The sequence below is a fragment of the Rhincodon typus genome, chromosome 9, assembly GCF_021869965.1.
Source record: "Rhincodon typus isolate 14 chromosome 9, sRhiTyp1.1, whole genome shotgun sequence".
NCBI lineage: Eukaryota > Metazoa > Chordata > Chondrichthyes > Orectolobiformes > Rhincodontidae > Rhincodon > Rhincodon typus.
The window spans coordinates 60,803,660-60,827,580 of record NC_063340.1 but is presented as its reverse complement, the minus strand read 5'-3'; the positions used below and the strand labels follow the sequence as shown (position 1 = coordinate 60,827,580).

The window sequence follows — 23,921 nt, the reverse complement described above, 5'->3', positions numbered from 1 at the left end:
TTTTCTGTATGTCAAACCTGGATATGCTGAACAATCATTGTAAAGAATGAATCATTGGTTAAAATATACAGTTTCAAATTTATTGTGTTGCACAACTTCGAAGTCGAAGTAACTAGTACCTTTGAACACAGGCAAAGATATCAAGAAAAATAAATTACAAGAAAATAAATTGCATATTTTTGAGAGACAGTTTCAGTAATGAAAAATTAGCCACCTCTCGACTTTTGAGCTGATTTAGACAGCACTGTTAAATTCTCATTCCAAACAGTGAATACTCAAAGCTTGGCCCCAGAAGCAATTGGCACTGTTAGCACAAATATAAAATATGCTGTTGTAAAATATGATGCAATAAATCATTGAAGTGCATTAATGCTTCCATACTTACTGCTTTTGAGAAGGCCAGTGAACCAACCCCTCGTTCAAAAGTTCCAAGACCAATTATTTGAAGGGTTGCTAGGCTAACTGAATCCCACACTCGCACATGAGGCTGTACGGGCTGAATAGAAAAAGAGATAATGCTTAAGTTTTGAAATGAACAATTTTTTTTTTAATGCAAATATATTTTCCACAGTAATTGGTCACACAAGAGGATAAGATGGTCAAGGAGACATATGGCATGCTTGCATTCATTGGTCAGCACATAGATTATAAAAATTTGCAAGTCATTTTGCTGCTGTATAGAGCTTTAGTTAGGCCACATTTGAAATAGTGTACAGTTCTGGTCGCCACACTATCAAAGGATGTGGAGGCTTTAGAAAGGGTTCAGAAACAGTTTACCAGGATGTTGCCTGGTTTGGAAATTAGTAGCTATGAGGACTGATTGGCCAAAGTTGGTTTGTCCAAAGATGAGGGGTGACATGAAAGCAGTTTACAAAATAATGAAAGGCATGGATAGAATGGACAGTTGGAGTCTTTTTTCCCCAGGGTAGAACTGTCAATTACTAGGGGACATAGATTTAAGGGAAAAGGGGGCAAGTTTAAAGGAGATGTGAGAGGCAAGTTTTCTTTTTAAAACAGAGAGTAGTCAGTGCCTGGAATGTGCTGCCAGAGACAGATACAATAGCAATGTTTAAGGGACATCTTGACAGATAAACGAATAGGCAGGAAAGAGGGGGATACGGGCCATGTACAGGCAAAAGGTTTTAATTTAGAAGGCATCATGAGCAGCGCAGTCTTGGTGAGCAAAAGGGCCTGTTCTTGTGCTGTTATTTTTTTCCATTAAGGTGCATAAGCAAAATAACTTCATGAATATAAATGTAAATGGAACTGAAAATTTAAAACACTGAAAATATTACATTGCTCAACAAATTTGTTTATCTAAATCACAGACCAAGGTTATTTTAGTTTAATCCTTTTTTTTCTCGCGTCTGTTGATCTTGGACTGACAGTTTGGAGCATTGCAATTAGTTTCAAAAATTTTTTGAGTTAGGATAACTCAAATTCCCAATTGTTCTAGTGCAATCCTGTATGAAATTACAGTGTAAGGATAAGAAGTAGGCCATTTAAGACAGAGGTGAGGAGAAAATTCTTCACTCAGAGAATGGTGAGTTTTGAAATTCTCTATCACAGAAAGTGGTTGAAGAAAAGGCATTGAATGTTTTCAAGAAAAAGATATAGTTCTTAAGGCTAAAGGGACCAAAGGGTATCAGGAGAAAGTGAGAACAGGGCACTGAATTGGATGATCAGCCAAGATCATATTGAATGGGGGAACAGGCTTGAAGGGCCTACTCCTACTCCTATTTTCTAGGTTTCTATGAAGTGCATTCAAGGTCAGATTAACATTAAGTTTGGTATTTGTATGCCCATTGCAAGTGAACAACATGTTAACACTCACAATTAAGTTTCACCCAAGAATAACAGGGGTGATTGAGAGCAATTGTAGGAAAATGAATAGGATTGAGGGCTGAAACAAATTAGCACAAAAATGTAACTTAAGAAACTGATGCATGAAAGAGAGAAATGGGAAAAACTAGAAACATTAGTGAGCATAGAGAGTTACAGTTAGTCGTCTTAGTGACAGGCACCCAAAGAAGACCACATCTGAATGTCAGGTCAGTACTTCAACATAGCCATAAATAATTGCAAACTAATTTACACATTAGAAGCTGGAGGAGACTGTAGAGTTGAAGTCAGCCAACCTGGAGGGAATTGAGAGCAAGGATGAGGTTAAGGAGAACAGGGATAATGGGCATGTCAGACAGCAGATGGGCAGCAATGCTTAACTAAAGTTGGGAGTTTGTAGCAAATGGATGATTTGAGGTCAGAACCAATTTGTTAAAAGTATGGGTAAAGATCTAATTGAAAATGGGTATTAATGTAAGGCCTGGAATCAGCTATTGTGAGCAGGTAGAATGTTTACAACAGACCAGTGGATGAGACAGGAGTGATGGGGACAATTAAATAACAGGCACAGAAAACTGTCTATACTGCTCACCCAATTTTGAGAAAGAAAATTAAATAATTAGAAGTGGACACCCACTACTGGCTTACTCAAATCCTTTCTCTTCCCTACAATATAATATTAGTATACAGATACTGAAAAAAAAAGAGGAAACAAAGTTTTCTTCTGCAGCAAGTTTTTTCAGAGATTTCCTCACTGAAGGAACCGGTATTACTTTCACTGCAATTGACCCCCTTCACCATTGTTTAGAATATTCATGGACAAAGCTTTGTGAATTTCACTGGCTCACTGAATGGCTTTCTGAAATAAATTTAATTCAGTCCAAAAGACCCTTATGGTTGAAGAAAATTTAATTTCAACTGACTGTTGAACTGCACTGATTTTAATTTGTGTCCAGACTATAGCTCAAACAAACATTCATGCAAAATTAAATTGTGAGGGCTTCATTTTCCAGAGAAAATCATTATTTGTGGGACTTAATAGAGGATATATTTTGGAGTGGGATATGTCATCAAAATTGTTGAATCATACAGAACAGAAAAGGCCATTTGACTCTTCGAGTCTATACTGCCAGACAAGAATTACGTTAGTCCCACTTTCCCACTCTAGGCTTATAGTCTTGAAGGTTAAGACACTTCAAGCATGTACTTCTTAAAGGATATGAGGTTTCCAGACTCAACCATCCTCCTCAGCAGTGTATTCTAGGCATTCACCACCCTCTGGCTGAGAAGGATTTTTCCTCCAATCCCCTCTAAACCTCCTGCCTCACACTTCAAAATTATGCTCCCTGGTTACTGATCTTTGGCCAGGGAAACAGCTGCTTTCTATTCACCCTCTCCATGCCCCTTATAATCTTATCCACCCGTATTAGGCCCTCCTTCAATCTTTGCTAGTCCAAAGAAAACAACCCAAGTTTATCCAACCTTTCTTCATAGCTGAAATACTCCATCCCAAGCGACATCCTGTTGAATCTCCTTTGAACCCCCTCGAGGGCAATCAGATCCTTCCTATAGTGTGATGACCAGAACTGCGTACAATATTCCAGCTGTGGCCTAACCAAAGTTGTATACAGCTCCAATATGACTTCCCTGCTCTTATAATCTACGCTACAACTGATAAAAATGTTCCATATGCCTCTCTAACTACTTTTTTTGATTCTCTCATGGAACATGGGCATTGTTGGATGGTCAGTATTTATTGCCCATCCTTAGCTGTCCTTGAGAAAGTGGTGGTGAGCTAACTTCTTGAACTGCTGCTGTCCATGGGCTGTGGGTTGACCTGCAATGCCCTTAGGGAGGAAGTTCCAAGATTTTGATCTAGCAACACTGAAGGAATGGTGACATATTCCTGAATACATTTTAAAGCATAACAGTACTTACTCTTCCGTCTTTATCTACACCAGCTATCTGTCCTGTTGCAATCTTGATTTTGTCTGGATGAACTGCAAGGCTGCAATAAATTGGTTAAAACAGCATTATATACCTTAACATATTCTGCATACACAGTTGTCATTTGGTAGACAATCATATTCTACGGGAAAATTTTTATTCAGTGAATACAATTGTTAATCTTGGCTATAGCTGAAATATGAGAATCCAAGAATTATACTGTCACTTCTAAATGCAAAGTCAATAAAATAAAATGCCTGAAGCAAAGCTCTTTTTCAATTGAAATCAAATTTAATCCACAGCTTTTTGCTGATCCTTTGGGGAACACTAATTTACTTGCAAGTCAATATCATAGTGAGAGAACCATTGTGATTCAACAGGTAGTGATTCTAGCTGGAATTCTCTGCCATTTACAAGTGTTTTTCTACTATTTTAAATTCGTTTAAAGAAAATTTGCAGCAACAGAACTCTTGCTGTAACCAGCTGCCAGAACAGCTAAAGAACAGTGGACATTCCAATGGACACTCAAAATCTTTACAATATAAGGAAACTAAACATCCACTTGGTTTCAGAGACATGTTAATTTAAGATTAGAAAAGATCAGCCAATCCTTGTTGTATCATTATCATTTGGTTGTATCTCTGAAACAGCAGCTTAAGCATTCACTCTCTTTATTACAAAGAACTGTCATTTCAGCTTGTTTTATTTAGAGAATTCACAACAGAGGCTTGCTGAGGCCACATTAAAAAACGCATTGGCACAGTGCCTCACAGCACCAGGGACCCGGGTTTGATTCCAACCTTGGGTGACTGTATCAAGCTTGCACATTCTCCCCGTAGGTTTCTGCTGGTGCTCCAATTTCTTCCCACAGACCAAAGATGTGCAGGTTAGGTGGACTGGCATGATAAAATTGCCCTGTAGTGTCCAGGAGTGCGCAGGCTAGGCAGGCCATGGTAAAGCAAGATTATGGAGAGAGGAGGGGGTTTGGGTCTGGGTCGGATGCTGTTTGGCGGGTCAGTACAGATCCAATGGGGTGAATGGCCTCTTTATGCACTTCAGGGACTCTATACTAGACAGAGCTTTAGTATTTTACTGCTTTGAATACTTCTTAATGTGATGGATTTGTAAAAAATGCACGTAATGTGTCCATAATCCACAAGTCTGATGTTAGCCTACATTATCAGCGGTTACCCATTCAACAGTACTAAACGGGGTCAGGATGGGAAAGCCTGCACAGCCGTATGATGCAGAGGTGTGTGTCACTGATGCTGCAACACAAATTTTAGCTTCAAGCATCACAAAGTTTGTGTAATGTCATATCATGATCCTGCCAGAGTAATTTAGTGAGAATTGGACTATGACTAAATTCTTAAATTTTTCTTGGGATTTCTCGTATACCAGTTTGAGCAGCAGTACTCATCTAGTCCCAGCAAAAAATAATTTGACTTACATAGTATGACAGAAAAAACTCAAAAGACTAAATGGCCTACTTCCGTTTTTCCCCATTAGCTACCAGAACTGACAGTTCTTTGAAGTTAACTTTGGAGGCAGCGGGCATTTGATTACCAACCACTGTGCCACTGGAAATATTTCCTCCTTATTAGCTATCAATACTGTTTATGATTTTCAACATCAATATTCTTTGAGCCTCCAAAACACAAAGGAAAACAACACTAGCATTTCAGAAATGAAAATAGAAATTGCTGAAAAATCTCAGCAGGTCTGGCAGCATCTGTGGAGAGAAATCAGAGTTAGCATTTTGGGTCCAGTGACTCTTCTTCGGAACTGAAATAGACTTTTTCAGGTCCCTCATAATCAAAGTATCTCATCCCTAGCTTAATTCCACTAAAACTCTTCAATAATTTCCCCAAGGCCACGAACACACTAAAAAAAAACCCAGATGTAACATAATATTCCAGCAGAGGTCTGAGTGGGCAGGTTTAGGCCTCTGTCGTCACTGACTCGATCTCTTTCTGATGCAAGAATCCTGTGGAACAGTTCCAGGTCCACATACATCTGGTACTGAGAGTCAGCCTAAACCTATGCAGGTTGTGCTGATTCCCAACTGGAAAATGCAAAAAGTGGGCTGGCTAGATTTAAACAAGGCATACCCATTAACATTGATCAGGCATCAAGTTAATTTGTCTGTGAGATCTCCTACCAAGATGAGGGGGAGCAAAAATGGTCGTGAAAACCCCAAGTGCTTTATGGCAAAGTAGCAACCAAATGGCAGAGAGTGCAATTTTTACAGAATTTCAATCTTTATAGTGATTGCAATTTACAGTGGGTAAAAGCTGACACAGTCAGCAACATGAAGACAATAGCTCATTGCTGAGTGCAGCTGAGTTTAACGAAGAGAACAGAAGGGTATGCCAGGAAGCAGTTCCAAGCATATCTAAAAATGAGGTGTCAACCTGATGAAGCAACAAAACACGATTACTTGTGTGCCAGTGACATAAACAGCAAGTGATAGACAATCTCACTGCCAACATACAAGTACTGCAGTCCTGCCACATCCAGTCATGAACGGTGGTGGACAAGTGAACAACTCATTGGAGGTGGCAGCTTTCCAAATATCCTCCTCAATAATAGGAGAGTACAGCATATCAGTACAAAAGATAAAGTTAAAGCATTTGCGACAATCTTCAGCCATGAATGTGGAGTAGACAGTCCAACTTGGCCCCGTCCAAAAAAGGTCCCCAGCATCACTGTTACCAGTTTTCGGCTAATTCAATTAGCTCCACGTGATTTTGCAGGCACTGGATACTGCAAAGCCTATGGGCCCTGACAAGGTTCCAGCAATAATATTGAAGACTTGTGGTCCAGAACTTGGTGCATCCCTAGCCAAGCTGTCCCACAGACATCTGCACCACAATGTGGAAAATTGCCCAGGCATGACCTACGCACAAGAAGCAGGATAAACTCCAACCACCAATTACTACCCCATTAGTCTACTTTCGATCATCGGTAAAGTGATGGAAGACGTCATCAACAGTGCTATCAAACAGCAGCTGCTCACTGACATCCAGTTTCAGTTCTGCCAGGGCCACTCTGCTCTTGGCCACATTACAGCCTTGATTGAGACGTGGACAAAAAAGCTGAATTCCATAGATGGCGAAAGTGAGTGAAAGTGAAAGTGACTACCCTTGTCAACAAGGTCTCATTTGACCAAATGTAGCAAGCAAGAAGTCATAGCAAAACTGAAGTTAATGGGATTCTGGGGAAAAACTCTTCACTGGTTAGAGTCGTGCATGGTACATAGCAAGTTGGTTGCAGTTGTTGGAGGCGAGTTATCTCAGCTCCATGACATCTTTGCAAGAATCTTCAGGGCAGTCTACTAGGCCTAACCATTTTCAGCTGTTTCATCAATGATGTTTCCTCCATCATAAGGTCAGAAGTGGAGATGTTCGCTGATGATGCACAATGTTCATCACCATTCGCGAATCCTCAGATACCGAAGCAGTTCATGACAAAAATCCAACAAGATGAAGACAATATCCAAGCTTGACAAGTGGCAAGTGGCAAGTAGTATCCGTGCCACACAAATGCCAGATAATGACCATCTCCAATAAGAGACGATCTGACCACCATCGCTTGACATTTAATTGCATTAGCATTTCTCTGGTCTCACTGTTCGACAACACTCCCCAAGGCCCTACCATTAACTGTCCAAGTCCTGTCTTTGCTCGTCTTATCAAAATGCAACAACTCACATTTATCAAAACCAAACTCCATCTACCACTCCTTGGCCCGTTTGATCAAGATCCTTTTAAAATTTTAGATAACCTTCTTCACTGACCACTTTACCACCAATTTTGGTGTCATCTGTAATCTTAGTAACCATGCTTCCCCAATTCTCATCCACATCATTTATTTCAATGACAAGAGTAGATCCAGCGCTGATCCCTGCGGAACACCATTGGTCGTATGACACCACTCTGAAAAACAACTCTCCACCACCATTCTGACTCCTACCGTCTAGCCAATTTTGTACCCAATTGGCAAGCTCTCCCTGAATCCTATGATCTAACTTTACTAATCGGCCTACCATATGGAACCTTGTCAAAGGCCTTACTAAATTCAATGTAGACAATGTCTACTGCTCTGCCCTCATCGATCTTTTTGGTCACATTTGGTCAAATTTGACAGACACAATTTCCCACAAAGCCAAGCTGACTATCCCTAATCAGTCCTTGCCTCTCGAAATGCCTCTAAGTCCTATCTTTCAGAATCCCCTCTAACAACTTACCCACTGCTGATGTCAGACGCACCAGTCTATAGTTCCCAGACTTCTCCAGATGTCACAAAATTAGCCACCCTCCAGTCCTCCAGCACCTCAACCATTGCTGTTGATGATTAAAAAGATCTCTGCTAGGGGCCCCGCAATTTCATCCCTAGCTTCCCACTTCCTGGAATACACTGATTAGGTACTGGAGATTTATCCACCTTTATGTTTCTTAAGGCCTCCAGCACCTCCACTTCTGCAATGTGGACTGTTTTCAAGACATTAATATTTACTTTCCCAAATTTCCTCGCCTGCATGTCTTTCTGCATAGTAAATACTGATGCAAAATATTCATTTAATATCTCTCCCAACTCATGTGGCTCCACACATAGATGACCTTGTTGATCTTTAAGGGGTCCTATTCTCTCCCTACCTGCTCTTAATGTATTTATAGTGTCTCTTTGGATTATCCTTAACCTTATCTGCCAAGGTGATCTCATATTCCCTTTTTGCCCCTCTGATTTCCCTTTTAACAATGCCCGTACTCCCCTTACACTCTTAAAGAGATTCACTTGATCCCAGTTATCTACACCTGACAAATGTCTCCTCCTTATTCTTGATCAGAACCTCAATATCAGTATTTATCCATTTTTCCCTACTCCTACCAGCCTTAGCCTCTGTGTTCATACTGTGTATGAACTCTCGTTACCTCGCTTTGAAAGCCTCCCAATTGTTAGTCATCCCTTTACCTGCAAATAGTCTACCCCAATCAGATTTTGAAAGTTCCTGTCTCACGCCATAAATGTTGGCCTTACTCCAATTTAGAACTTTTATACAAGGCCTATCCTTTTTCATAACTATTTTAAAATAATAGAATTATGATCATTGGTCCCAAAGTGTTCCCCTACTAACACTTCAGTCAGTTGCCATGCCTTATCTCCCAAGGCACTGGGGTAGGAACTGATTGGTAAGTAAGGTTGAGTGATCTTAGGTCCTAGTATCTAATTTATAGTGGATAGTCTGAAAGCATGCTAAGATTGGTAGGGGAGCTCAGCTGTGTCAAACATCCCTCCTGTGACACTTGGGTAATCATGAATGCTTCATGTGACCTAGATAAACATGTGCAGGAAATGCCTCATCGGAAAGACAGCATCTTTCTGTTATCCCTTCTCATGTTGTTCTTATGCATCTTCTGTATAAGAACACAAAAACCAGGAGCAGAAGCAAGCAATTCAGTCACTTGAGCCTTCTCCACCATTTAATACGATCATGGCTGATCTCATCGCAGTTTCAACTCCACTTTTCAGCCTGCTCTTCGTAACCTTTAAACCTGTTGATAATTGAAAATCTGTCTCCTTCTTAAATTTACTTCATGTCTTGACATCCACCACACTCTGGAGTAATAAATTCCACGTGTTCATGATATTTTGAGAAAATTAATTTCCCTTCATCTGTTTTAAATGTGATCAGTTGAAGAAACCAGAACTCTAGCAATTGACTGGAGGACATTTTCAGGGGAGAGAAGATAAACAGTAAAGAGATCAGAGCCCACTTTGATATCAATGACATAGGTAGAAAAAAAAAGGTATAAAATCCTGAAAGCAGAATTTGGGGAGCTATGAACAAGTTTGAAAAGCAGGAATTCCAAGGTAGCTATCTCAGAATTACTTCCAGTCCCACATGCAAGTGAGTACAGAAATAAGATTGAGCAAATTAACATGTCGGTGGAGAAATGGTGCAGGGGGGAGAGCTTTAGATTTCTGGAACCTGTTTTTGGGCAGATGAACATTTATGAGGACAGTTTAAACCTTAGCAGGACTGGGAGGAATATTCTCATGAGTATTTCCTTATGGGTTTAAAAAAAGGTTGTCAAGGGGAGTCGAATCTGAGAGGAAATATAGATCGGCAGAATTAAAGGCATTGTATTTGAACGCATGCAACTTTTCCAACAAGGTCAGGTGAATTGGTAGCAGAAATTTAAGTAAATGGGTACTATCTAGTTGCAATAAAGGAGGCATAGCTGAAGTGTGGCCAAGGTTGGGATTGGAATAGGAATATTCAAGGATACTCTACATTGAGAAAGGGCAGGCAAAAATAAAAAGGAACTAAAACTATTATAAAAAAGGTGTGATAACTGAACACTTTGATTTTGTGGTCAGCAGTGAACATATGGTGCCTGTTGGTTATTATAGTTAAAATTGGCCAAGGAGCCTCTGCAGACGTGTACAATATGATTTAGTTATTAGACAGCCAAAACAGTGTTCCAGACTCCAAACTTGTAAAATTAAAACTTCAATGCCAAAGAGATTGTCGTAAGTAATTATGATTTGTCACAATTAGAAATTCACACATATTTGAATGAACAAGTCTATCCCCTGCCACGTTTAATAAATAAGTAGCAGAATGTCATGCTCTTCATGTTTAATTTCAGTCTCTTAAGGTATCAGTGTAACAAATCACATGGGGGCCGAGAGTAAGTCAGACAGGAACATCCTGATGTTTGTGTTTCACAGTGCATACACTCATGGCAATTGTTCTCCTATTGACATTTTAAACATGGCAATTGCTGATACCTACACCATTATTCTTACTGCAAAACCTGCATCATTATCACACTCTCTGCTTTAATATAAGTGAACAAGGTCAGAAATCGCACGACACCAAGTTATAGTCCAACAGTTCTGAGGAAGGGTCACTGGACCCGAAACATTAACTCTATATTTTTCTTCACAGATGCTGCCAGACCTGCTGAGCTTTCCCAGCAACTTTGTTTTTGTTACAGTCCCACAGGTTTATTTGGAAACTCCAGCTTTCGGAGCATAGTGCCTTTGTCCGAAAGCTTGTATTTTCAAACAAACTTGTTGAACTATAACCTGGTGTTGTGTGATTGCTAACCTTGTCCACCCTAGTCCAACACCAGCATCTCCACATCATTAATACAAGTGATACTCTTACACAGTTTACTTTTGTGAACACAGCAATTGTAATTGGTAACAATTATAATGGAAAATAAGCTTACCATTTAACACAATCCGTGTGCCCTAGATAATGCCTTTGAGTCCTCTCCTCAACATTGTACAGCACCACAACAGATGCTATAAAATAGATAATTTCTCCAGTGGGGAGGAGGTAGACATTGGAACGACAGTCCCTTCCTCGATAGCCATATCTATTTTCTGTTAGTTAAGACCATATTCAACAAAAATATATTTTATGCACCATGAACTTTGTACTTAATGGCTCAACAAGTTTATCCAGTAAGCAGCTGAGTTGTGTAGACCTAGAAGATGCCAGTCTGATGCAAATATAAAGCAATATAAGTGGCCTTGGTAGCTGCTTCCTGAAACTGAATAGCTTGAAAGCACTTACAGTGAAGATTCGTACTTCAATTATCTTCATTTGGGAAGGTATTAAAGGGTACACCTTATTTCCTTTAGGTAGGAAGAGAAAGATCTGCAAGAATCAAGTCCAAACAAAAAAAATAAGAACTGCATTATAAACAAGTAATTCTCGACATAACATCTACTAGTATTTATGAACCCATACACCTGCTTCCTTCATAAGAAAAACTGTTTTTTTTAAAATCAAAAAGGGTTAGAGGTGTCCAGTATCAACCATTAAATCAGTTTGATGTTGGAACTAATCATTGTCAGAACTAATGAAGCTGATTAAAGGGCAGAACTAGAGCCTGCTAGCATCAGAGTTATTTTCTCCCACTTGCACTACAATCAAAAATTTGCTAAGAAATTAAGATTGATTGATAGCCTCTGCAAGGAAGTTAGAAATGCATTTTTGTAACATGTGTTCCCAAAAAAATTCATACACAGCTTAGCAACTGTCTTATGAAAATGAAGTTTGTAAGACCATTGTGCACTGGCAAAGTTTCTTTCGGTGTAAAATGGAATAGCGAAGCGGATCTGGTGACCCATTCTGAATCCTGCTTGACAACAGGATAGGTAGCTTGATTTCTATGGCATGATGAGGTCAAAAAGGACATACTAGAAAGAAGGTGCAAGATGTTTGTAGTGGATAACGTCAAGCGCATCTGTGACAACTCTGGGTTGACTGTTCATCAACATTAGGTCAGCACAACATCGTGGGCTGAAGAACCTGTACTATTCTATGTTCTTAACATTTCAAGGAAAGGTATTAGGAATCCCAGGGATTGCAAATGATTACACCTTAAACCATTTATTTAATTCCAAGAGCACGTAGACAGACAGCGATAACATGAAAGACGACAGATTGGACAGGGAAAGAGCACAAAAGGACCGGGGGATGGATGGGGGAGGAGCCAGGAAGGGAGGGAGAGGGAGAGGGAGAGGGAGAATGTGAAAGATGAGAGTGCAGTGGAGAAAGGGTGGGGGGAAAGGAAAGGGTAAGAAAAACAGGGGTGGGGTAAGGAGAAGAAAGCAGGATGAGAGGAGAGACATGGAGACACAATTGGGGACGGGGAAGTAGATGGAGAGTGTATGAAGAGAGCAAGAGAGAAAAAAGTACAGAGGAAAGAGAAAATGGGAATGAAAGGACAATAAAGAGGAGAGTACAGCACAGTACAGGCCCTTCGGCCCACGATGTTGTGCCGAACTTTTACCCAAAACCTAAGGTCTATCTAACCTCCACCGCTACCTTATACTATCATCCATATGCCTATCTAATAGCTGCTCAAATGCCCCTAATGAGGCCGACTCCACTACCCTCTCCGGCAATGCATTCCACGCCCCTACCACTCTCTGAGTAAAGAACCTACCTCTGACGTCTCCCCGATACTTACCTCCTTTCACTTTAAAACTATGTCCCCTCGTAAAAGCTACCTTCACCCTAGGAAAAAGTCTCTGGCTGTCTACTCTATCTATACCTCTGATCATTTTGTACACCTCTATCAAGTCACCACTCATCCTTCGTCGTTCTAAAGAGAAAAGCTCTAGCGCTCTTAACCTTTCCTCGTAAGACCTTCCCTGCATTCCAGGCAACATCCTGGTAAATCTCCTCTGCACCTTTTCCAACGCTTCCACATCTTTCCTGGAATGAGGTGACCAGAACTGGACACAATACTCCAGATGTGGCCGAACCAGGCTTTTGTATAGCTAGAGCATAACTTCACGGCTCTTGAACTCAATCCCTCTATTAACGAAAGCTAACACACCATACGCCTTCTTAACAACTCTATCCACCTGGGTGGCAGCTTTCAGGGAACTGTGAACATGAACCCCAAGATCCCTCTGCTCCTCCACACTGCCAAGAATCTTTCCGTTAACCCTGTATTCTGCTTTCAAGTTTGTCCTTCCAAAATGAATCACCTCACACTTTTCAAGGTTAAACTCCATCTGCCACTTCTCAGCCCAGCTCTGCATTCTATCAATATCCCTTCGTAACCTAGAACAGCCATCCGCACTGTCCACAACGTGACCCACCTTTGTATCGTCTGCGAACTTGCTAATCCACCCTTCCACTCCTTCATCCAAATCATTTACAAAAATCACAAATAGAAGAGGACCCAGAACAGATCCTTGTGGTACACCACTCGTAACTGAGGACCATGTTGAATATTTTCCATCCACTACCACCCTTTGTCTTCTAAGGGTCAGCCAATTCTGAATCCAATCTGCCACATTTCCCCCTAACCCATGCCTCCTTACCTTCTGCATGAGCCTACCATGGGGAACCTTATCAAACGCCTTACTTAAATCCATGTATACCATATCCACTGCTCTACCTTCATCCACATGTTTGGTCACCTCTTCAAAGAATTCAATAAGGTTTGTGAGGCATGATCTACCCCTCACAAATCCATGCTGACTATCACGAATCAAACTATGCCTTTCCAAGTGATCATCAATCCTGTCTCTCAGAGCCCTTTCCAATAATTATCCCACCACTGACGTAAGACTAACTGGTCTGTAAGTTCTGGGGTTATCCGTGTTCCCTTTTTTGAACAAGGGAATGACGTTTGCCTCTTTCCAATCTTCCGGCCCTATGCCCACGGACAGTGATCAGAAGCTATCAGTCTTTAATGTTCACCATGCAAAAATGCTTGTCCTCGGATGGAGAGAGTAGGATAGTGAAGTTTTAAGCTATGTTCATAGATTTGCCAAGTTTTGGAGAGAGGAAGGGATCTCGAGGGAATCCTTCATGGTTAAATCTAGTGTGGGGATTAGAAGTTATCAGCTTGTAAAAGAGAAAGGAAGCATGGCATCAGGAACTGAGGTTTATGTTTGGACTGATTCCTGGAGAACGAAGCATCCACTTAAGGGACAAAAGACTGTATAACCACAAAGCTGATAATTAGTTATTAAAAAGTTGATTGGGGCATCATTTCTGTAGTTTAGACAATAAATTACTTATTGAAGTGTGAGACGATGGTTTTAGTTTATTACAGAAGTCTTAACAAATTCTTATGAAATCTTTTCAGTCAGTCATTGGATATTGAAATATCTTTTAAAAAGGTTTAGCCTCCACAGGAATTTTATCAACTAATAAAATGCAGTTTTTAAAACTTTACTTTCCTCAAAGAATTATTTTTGGGACAAGTAGCATTGTTACTTAATGTAAGAAGCAGTTATATTCTACAAGTCCAGCAATGGGTTTTTTTTTGAGTTAAGACAGATGTTTTTTGAATAATTATCAAACATCATTATGAATATATAGGATTACCAAAGATTATCTACAAATCCTTTCACTGGCTTTAATCCAGTGTCCAAGTCTAACTGCATGTGGGCACAGACTGCTTCAGCATGGCGCGAGTTGCGAATATTATATACGATGTGACCATTAGACATGGGAGTGGGGTAGGCCATCTGGCCGTTTCAGCCTGCTGCACCATTCAATAACATCATGGAGAATCTAATTGCGATCTCAGCTCCACCACCCTGTTGTAACTTTCATAACCCTTGACTCCCTGGTCTATCAGAGAATCTAATTCCGCCTTGAATATATTAAAGAAAAACAAACAGTCTCCACTACCTCTGGGGAAGAAAATTCCACATTCTGATGCCCGTCCGAGAAAAAATAACCTCATCTCTATCTTAAGGGTATATTTTTAAGGTGAGAGGAGAAAGATTTAAAAAAGACATGTATGGCAATTTTTTTTCCAAACACAGAGTATGTGGAATGAACTTCCAGATGAAGTGGTGGATGCAGGTATAGTTACAATGTTTAAAAGACAAGTACATGAATAAGAAATATTTGGAGGGAAACACTAGCAGGTGGGACTAGTTTAGTTTGGAATTATGGTCAGCATGGACTGCTGGGACTGAAGGGTCTGTTGCCATGCTGTATGACTCTATGACTTGCCTCAACTCTTCCATCTTTAAATTCCCTCTTGTATCACTATATTTGTTGAACTCTAACCTCATCACCTTTATTCTACCAATTCTAATTCAAAGGATCAAGTTGTCATTTGCCTCAGCCCTTATCCCTAGAAACCTGACATTCGGCCTCTACACTTGTCCCTTTTACTTAATTCAGTCATTTGACATGGGCATTGCTGGCAGGATAGCATTTATTGTCTGTCCTCAGTTGCCCTTTAAGGTAGCAGTGAGCTGCCTTCTTGCACTGCTGCAGTTCTGTGCTCTTTGGGAAGAAATTCCAGCAACTTGACCCAGTGACACTGAAGGAACCACAATATAGTTCCAAGTCAGGATGGTGAGTGGCTTGGAGTGGAAATTTGTGTTCCTATGTATCGGCTGCCCTCCTCTTTTTAGGTGGAAGTGTTCATGGGTTTGGAAGGTGTGGTCTAAAGATCTTTGGAGAATTTCCGCAGCCCAACTTGTAAACAGTACACAATGCTGCTATTGAGCATCAGCGGTGGAGAGAGTGAATGTTTATTGACATGGTGCGAATCTAAAACAGACTGCTTTGTCCTGGATGATGTCGAGCTTCTCAAGTGTTGTTGGAGCTGCACCTATCTGGTTAGTGGGGAGTATCCCTTCACACTTCTGACATGTGCCTTGTAGAGGATGGACAGGCTTCAGGGAGCCAGGAGGTAAGTTACTTGCCGCAGTATTCCTGCTCTTATGGCCACTGTATTTATATGGTAGGTCCAGTTGCGGTTCTAGATAATGGTAACTCCCACAACATTGATTGTGGAGAATTCAATGATGATAGCACCACTGAATGTCAAGAGACAGTGGTTAGACTGTCTCTTGTCAGAGATGGTCATTGCTTGGTATCCGCATGGTGCAAACGTTACATGCCACTTGTCTGCCCAAGCCTGGATATTGTTCATGGACATGGACAGTTTCAGTATCTGAGATTTTGTGAATGGCACTGAACATTGTGCAATCACTGGTGAACATCCCCACTTCTAAATTTATGATGGAAGGAAGGTCATTGATGAAGCAGTTGAAGATAGTAAGTCCACTCACTTTTATGAATATTTTCAAAGCCCATTAGGTAATTGCAATAACCTAGTGGGCAAAGTTTGATTTTAATATGTTGAGTGTTCAGGTGCTACAATGGTTAAGCAAAATAAAGCAAGTGGACTCTGAGATCATGATGGAGCGAAAATGCTTGAAAAATGGAGATGTGCAGCTCTTCAATAGTGGAGAGTCGATAGTAAACAGAAGAACAAGACAGGGTCCTGAACAGTTCATTTCACTCCCATGAATAAACTAAGGTACCACCACAAAGATGTATCAAAGTAAGATTCCACTTCACACCAAAACAGATACCTGAAGTCCTAGTCTGGCATACGAATGTATAATGATCAAGGCCCGTTAGGTGTCCTCTATATTCATTTGATTGAAAACAGATCTCCAAACAAAGGTAAAGGATACACCCACTCCAGCTTTAACTTCTCAGAAGGCAGTTCTGACTTCATTTCGTCATAATTTGTTACATCCGAAGGAATGTACATTGTGATAGGACGTCCACGCATGAACATCTTGATCATATCTCCCTCTGTTCAAAATGAAGACAAAACATTTGTTAGCTTTAAAGCTTTTTAATTGTTTTGTAATGGATTGGATTGTATTTCATTCTACAAGCAATGCAAAATACTTGGCTATTATTAAAGGTAAAGAAGCAGTTAAGTATTTAAATGTGTTATAATGCAAATAGTTAATTCTTGGATCATGACATTTGAAACTGTTTAACAATGTTGCATTATGTATAAACCACGTAAATTGGCCATTTTGTTATGATCGAAATCTTTTTTTTAAAATGGAGCAAATTACTTTGAGCTTTTAACATACAACTAAGAAATATCAACCTTGCACAGAGAATAACTTTCCAGAAGTTGATTTCTGGCATTGCCACAAGATGTGATTTAGTTTCTTTATAATTTCTTCTTTTGAAAATTAAAGTTGTAATCCACAAGGCAACTTCAGGAGTACTATTCTTACATTTAAAGTGGCAAAATGGTGTGCAAAAAAAATTGGAAAATGCCACTATTGATTTAATGAGCATAAAGGGCTAGAATTCTCTGACCTACTGATTTAAAATGGACGAGTTGAGTAAAACAGCATATATGCCCAAATTAGATATGCACACATACAGAACAGTTAAAAGCAGGGATTGGTCAAGGAGGAAAACCTAAATCTTTGGGCCCAGATGGCTTAAGAAATGGCTATCAAAGGTGAGGCCAAGAAAGTGGGCCATATGCAAGAGATCACAGTTGGAGAAATGCAGAGCTCTTAAATGGTTGTCATGTTGTTACAAAGATAGGAAGGGGTGAGACCTGAATGTGAGGTTGAGAATTTACACAAAATAAAATTGATGTGCTGGTGTAACACAAGCAATATCAGCAAACATGGAGCTGATGGGTGAGTGTGTACTGGGTGCAAGTTTTGGTACAAAGATGGGTGATTGTACTGAGGTGGAAATAGGCAGCCTTTAAGATGAAGAGGAAGTTTATTTCATGGCTTAGCTTACCAATGGTTTATTCAGACTGAGCCAATGATTAGGAAACAAATTTACGATGGGTGTCCAAAAACGGAAACAGATTTATGATGGGTGTCCAAAGACAATAGCTTTAACCTTCTATCAGCTGAATGCTTAAAAAAAAAGACAAATTACAAGTTCAACCAGAATTGAATGCAACACCACCAGTTTGAGAACAGAGGAAATTTGTTCTATATCTTATCAATTAAATTTGAATGGAGGAAAATCTACACCTTAATCTGTCATGACCCAACAAGTTTTCTATTTCTGCAGGTAAACAACCAAGCCACTTGGTTATTAATGCCAATATTAAATCAGACAAGCACCATGCAATTTGGATGTGAAATAAGGGAAGTACAAAATCATCTGAAGTACAAAAACAAAATACTTCTACACAGTCCATCTTATACTTCCCAAGTTGGAAACTATTGATTTAATAGATTTAGTACACTTGTAAAGTGCAGCCTCTGAGCATAGATTGACAAGAGAATAAATGAGTAGATGAAGAGGGTACAGAAAATGAATTGAGAGTTGGGATATCATATGGTGTTGCACAGACAAAGCTTTAAAAATGCCAATATTAACTTAATTTGATAAACACAAATTGAGTGTTACTTTATTGAGTAGCAAACAAAATGCCAAAACCTGAGCAATAATGAAATTTCGATGTGTTGATTTTTTTTCCAAAAATTTGTCACTCAAATCAAAAGAGTGCTGAAACTTATGACCGGTTTAGACCAATAAAATTAGTTTAGTAAGAGAGTTCAGGTTTTCATGTCTTCTGGATGCTGATATGTAGTGAAAACATCCAAATCAGTTAAAGTGCAAATGGATATTTAATTCCATTATTGTAGAAAGGTATTTAGGTTTAGTAAATAATAAGTCCCGAGTATGCAAGAAATAACCAACTTAGTGCCATAGATTCAAAGACTGCCATCAGTAAATGTACTCATTACCTTGTATGCAATTAGTAGATATCAAACTAATTCCACTACAGATGAAGTTTGGAACATGAAGAATGATTAGAAATGAGCGTAATCTGGAATAACTGGAAAACCACCAACACTACTGACGCAACTTTCAATATGTTAAGTATTTAAAATGTTAAGATTTGTTTATTGCAAACTCTTTAGCAACTTGTCATAACCATCATTTAAATGTTGGTGTACATTGATATCCAGGCTTAGTGGGTGCGTCGAGAAATTCAATGCCACCCAGGCAAAGCAGCCCATTTGATTGGCACTCCTTCCAGTGCTTTAAACATTAAATTCCTTGTACCACTGGTACACATTAGCATCAGCAAATGCCATCTATAGGATGTATTGCAAAAACTTACTAAGTTTCCTTTGACAGCACTTTCTAAACTGTAACCTCTAGCAACTAGAACAAGCTACATTTTTCATTAGTAGCAGGGTCAATAATGAGGGGATTTTGATTTCAAGTAGGAGGCAGAAAACTGAGAGGAGAGTGGAAGAGTATCTTTTTCGTGCAGTGGTTGGTAGACAGTCACTGCCCGAAAGGGTGGATAAGTCAGAAACACTTGTAACATTTAAGTAGCATCTAAATATTCGCTTGCAGTGCCACAGACTCCAGGGCAATGGGCTAAAAGTTGGAAAAATGGGATCAATATAGTCAGATATTTGTTGACCGGTGCATACAAATTGGTCAAATGGTCTCTTTCTGTGCTGTAAATATGCACAAGTCTACATCTGGTTGAGATAACAAGGTGTAGAGCTGGAGGAACACAGCAGGCCAGGCAGCATCAGAGCAGCAGGAAAGCTGAAGTTTGCACTCTGATGAGCACAAAATTTCCAAATTTCAAGTGATCATAATAAATTATACTTCAGGAGAAGAAAATAAGTGCCAATTGGTGGCACATCAACTCTAATCAGCTGAGGCATTGCTATGGGAAAGGTAAGATGGAAGGACAGGCCCATTAAAGCTCCCAGGTAATTTAAGAAAAAGGTGCAAGGCTTGAACTTCTTCCTTTCATTTGCAGAGAACAGATCCAGGTATATAGAACACTTAGGTTTACACTTGTAGGAGTGACATAAGCCATGTTATGAGTGTAAGTAATCATCTGAAATTGGTTGTTAGTACAGTAAGGATTGTTCAGTAAGTGCTGTCCAATCAAATCTAACAGTAGGCATTTGTTTTGTGATTTGCCAGGGTTGCCTGCAATCTGCCTATTATGAACAACCAAAGGATCACGCCAACTACTGCAGATGCTGTAAATCTGAAATAAAACAAAGTGACGGAGAAATTCAGCAGATCTGGCAGCATCTGTGGAATGAGAGAGAGAGTTAACATTTTGGATTTGAAATGTAACCTCTGTTTTTCTCTCAAATGATGCTGCCAGACCTGTGAAGGAATATGCTGTTTGATTCAATCAGTCAATTGCTGGGATATACAATTTACATTCCTGGCAATACACTAGCATGGAAGTGGTGCAGCTTAAATCTGTGGTAGGCAAAACATCTTTTGGAATAAGCTGCATCCTGTTAGTGAAAAATGTCACTTGTATCACAATTACACAGTAGCATCATGAAAGATCTTCCTTAACAAGTTGTTCACATTTTCATTTTGAAGGATTATTTGCCTTTTCAGGGTAATTTCAGGTAGATGAGACACTTTTCAAGTCTGAAAGCATCAATCTTTAGGTCATTTGGGACTTTGTAAGTTACACAGCAAACAGGATAGTTATTATCTTGCTGTGTAGTTTTGATGCAAGCTTAATGCAGGAAAAGAGTGTAAGATGAGTAAATGGTTGGGGGCTCTATTTACAAAACTGATAAGGTCAATCTTATACACAGCCTAAGAAGTTATATGTATCCAAAGATGTATATTGATGAATGAAGGTGGAGTTGTGGTAGAAAGTAGTGGAGAAGCTATTAGCAGACTTCTGAAATCTCAAGTACATGGTATAGGAGGTAACATACTGGCATGGATTAAGCATTCGCTAACAGACAGAAAGCAGAGAGTAGGAATGAATTCATGAATGATAGCATGGGCAAAAGGCACTGAAGTGCTTGTTCAGTTAGGATCACGTTGAATGCAGGAGAAGGCTCAACAGTCTGAATGGCATACTCCTATGTTCTATGTCCAAATAGCACATAAAAGTAAAGGAGGGTGTTAAATTGCTTCATTATGGAGTATATTAAGAAATTCCTGTGTACGACGGTATTTTCAAACATCACAAATGTATTATCTGTGTATGAAGAATATGCACGGGGTAGGTGGTTAGTGCTTATTTCATGAAAAATCTGGTTCTCTTGGAAACCGATGGAAATGTTAATTTTGTTTTATTTGCTCATGGGATATGGGCATTGCTGTCTAGGCTAGCATTTATTGCCCACCCAGGAATGCCCTTCAGAAGATGATGGTGAGCTACCTTCCTGAACTGCTGCAATCGATGTGCTGTAGGTAGGCCCACAATGCAGTTAGGAATTGCAGAATTCTGACTCAGTGGCACTGAAGGAACTGCAATATGTTTCCAAGTCAAGATGGTGAGTGGCTTGGAGGGGAACTTGCAGGTAGTAGTGTTCCCACATATCCATTGCTCTTGTCCTCCTGGATGATAGCAGTCATGGTTTGGAAAGTGCTGTGTAAGGATCATTGGTGAATTTCTGTTGGTGATATATGCTGCTGCTATTGAGTGTGGTGCCAATCAAGTAGGCTGTTTTCTCTTGGATAGAATCAAGATTCTTGATTATTGTTGGAGCCGCACTCCTCCAGGCAAATGGGGATCATTCCACTACATTCCTCATTTGTGCCTTGTAGATGAACAGTCTTTGGGGAGTCAGGTGGTGAGTTAATGAGCACTAGACATAGAAGGAGCCTCATGTTTAACATCTTATTTGGACATATATGGTTTTTATTAAAACTGAATTTGCATGCTCAACTTGCTGATTTCTTAAGTTCAACGAATGCAGATTCAGAAAATGGTGGCATGTGCATATTACCATGTTATTGCAATGTGGTGCAAATATAGCTGGCTTCCTTTGGTGCTCCATTCACAAATAAGCTCATCATTAGAAACCTCTTGAAAGGTATACATTAAAGCATACAGCTATCCATAAAATAGCCTGTAGCACCAAATCTCTCCAAACATTATTTTGAGATCCACAGACCTTTGTACAGGTTTCTTATATACAATGCCTTGTAAAAAATGCACAGAATAAAACTGCTTCAGTTCAGCACTAGGTTCAGGGAGCAGAAGCTGTGATGAAGGCTTGATTTCTATTATCATTATTTGGGAACGTGGTTGTAAAGAGCAGAAAAGGCATACAGCTTTAAGTTTGATTTGTATTTTTATATTGTGTGTTAAGAAGGTAAGGCCATAGCGTCAGTATCATTTTTGAGTTCTCAGAATGGTACCATGGTATCTGCAAGTTTGTCTACATGCACTTAAATTAGGTTTTTAAAAGCTCGAGGTGAGTAGTCAGTATATTTGAAATGAGGATAAAAGAGAGAAAAATAAATGGGTTTTTGCCATACAATAGTGTCCTATTGTACAGGGAGACAAAGACAAAGTCAGTCAGAAGGTCAGGTGACATATATGCAGGTTCAGTCAGAGCAAACAGGTGCTGTCTCTTTAGAACTCACCAAAATGTCAGGGCTGGGGAACAAGTGTGTGGCTTAAAAGAAAAACATCAGAGTTCTGAAGAAGAGTCACTGGACCCGAAATGTTAACTGATTTTTCTCCACAGATGCTGCCAGACCTGCTGAACTTTAAAGTGGAGACAGGAATGACCCCTCACTGAGGTTTGAACATGTGTAAACTTGTTGCCAAAAGTATAAAAGGTTGAATCTCTATCTCTGATATTTGTTTGAAGAATTCTTATATGGTTTACTATAGGTTGTTTTTTTTTTAAACTTTTGTGGAATAAACGTTTATGTTCTGTTCATGTAATGGCAACCTCCTGTAAATGCCATGATGAACAAATAAGAAAAATAAAACTATGGTCTATAAACCAGTTATTACTGAGATCTGACTGAGCCAATATTACATCAATTGATACTATACCAAAGCACTGCTTAAGCACGAAATCCATTCTCCTGCTGTACAAAGGGAATGGGGTGTTTGAAATCTAGCAGTTGAGGTTACCTTATTAAATACTTTTAAGGCAAAGATAGATAGATTTTTGAACAGTAAAATATTTAAGGGTTATGGTGAGTGAGTGGTCAAGTGGAGCTGAGTCAACAAAAAGATCAGCCATGATCTTGTTGAATGGCGGAGCAGACTTGAGGGGCTGGGTGGCCTATTCCTCCTCCTATTTCTTATGCATTTCAGTCCTTATGAAAACAAGTACATTTTACCAAGTACATTTAAGCAAATGAACAAATGATGTCAGAGCTAAACTGCTATTACAAAAGTATTACAACTGCAGTAAACACAAATTTTAAAAGTATTATTTGTAAATACAATGGACTACAAATGTGTTTGAATTGCAGCAGAATTAGCAGGCATGAAATTGGCTTTTTCAGACCATATCTTATTTCTTGGAGACATTAAATCAAATCCATAAGGATGTGGCAATGAACTGCTGAGGCACATCTTAAGGGAGTTCTTCTCTTTCCTTCCTTGTTTGATCCATTTCTCATTGAATCATAGAATAACTGTCAATAAAATATTTACTTGTAAACTCACCTACTCGGACAGCTAACTCAACTAAACTTCCTCACACTCTACACCAAGTATTCAATTGCATTTGCCCAATTCCTCCACCACATCTGTTCCTACAATGAAGCCTTTAGTATCAGTATTTTTGATGTATCTTTTATTTCCTAAACCAGGAAATCTACTCCTCTCTCCTGTAATATGATTAACAGAGCCCTTGATCATATTTGACGCATTTCCTGTAACTCTGTTCTCATACCTTTCCATTTCTCCAAGAATAAAAGGGTGACTCATTCTCACCTTATCTGCCACCAGCCTCTGCAGTCAAAGGATTATCCTTTATTATTTATGCCACCATCATTAAACACATGTCTCTTTCCTTCCCCTATCAGGATTTCTACAGAA

At 39.5% G+C, this 23,921-nt stretch overlaps 1 protein-coding gene across 3 annotated transcripts in view; it reads right to left on the bottom strand.

Annotated features, from left to right (window-relative positions):
* Positions 1-23,921, bottom strand: part of LOC109936473 (EMAP like 4) — a 277,428-nt gene that overhangs the window by 63,697 nt on the left and 189,810 nt on the right. For all 3 annotated transcript variants that reach the window (XM_048601028.1, XM_048601027.1, XM_048601029.1), the window contains 4 exons: positions 16,792-16,915; positions 11,034-11,183; positions 3,781-3,850; positions 386-496 (listed from right to left, as the gene is read on the bottom strand). In XM_048601028.1, the coding sequence (XP_048456985.1) occupies positions 386-496; positions 3,781-3,850; positions 11,034-11,183; positions 16,792-16,915 (455 nt within the window). The remainder of the gene's footprint in view (positions 1-385; positions 497-3,780; positions 3,851-11,033; positions 11,184-16,791; positions 16,916-23,921) is intronic.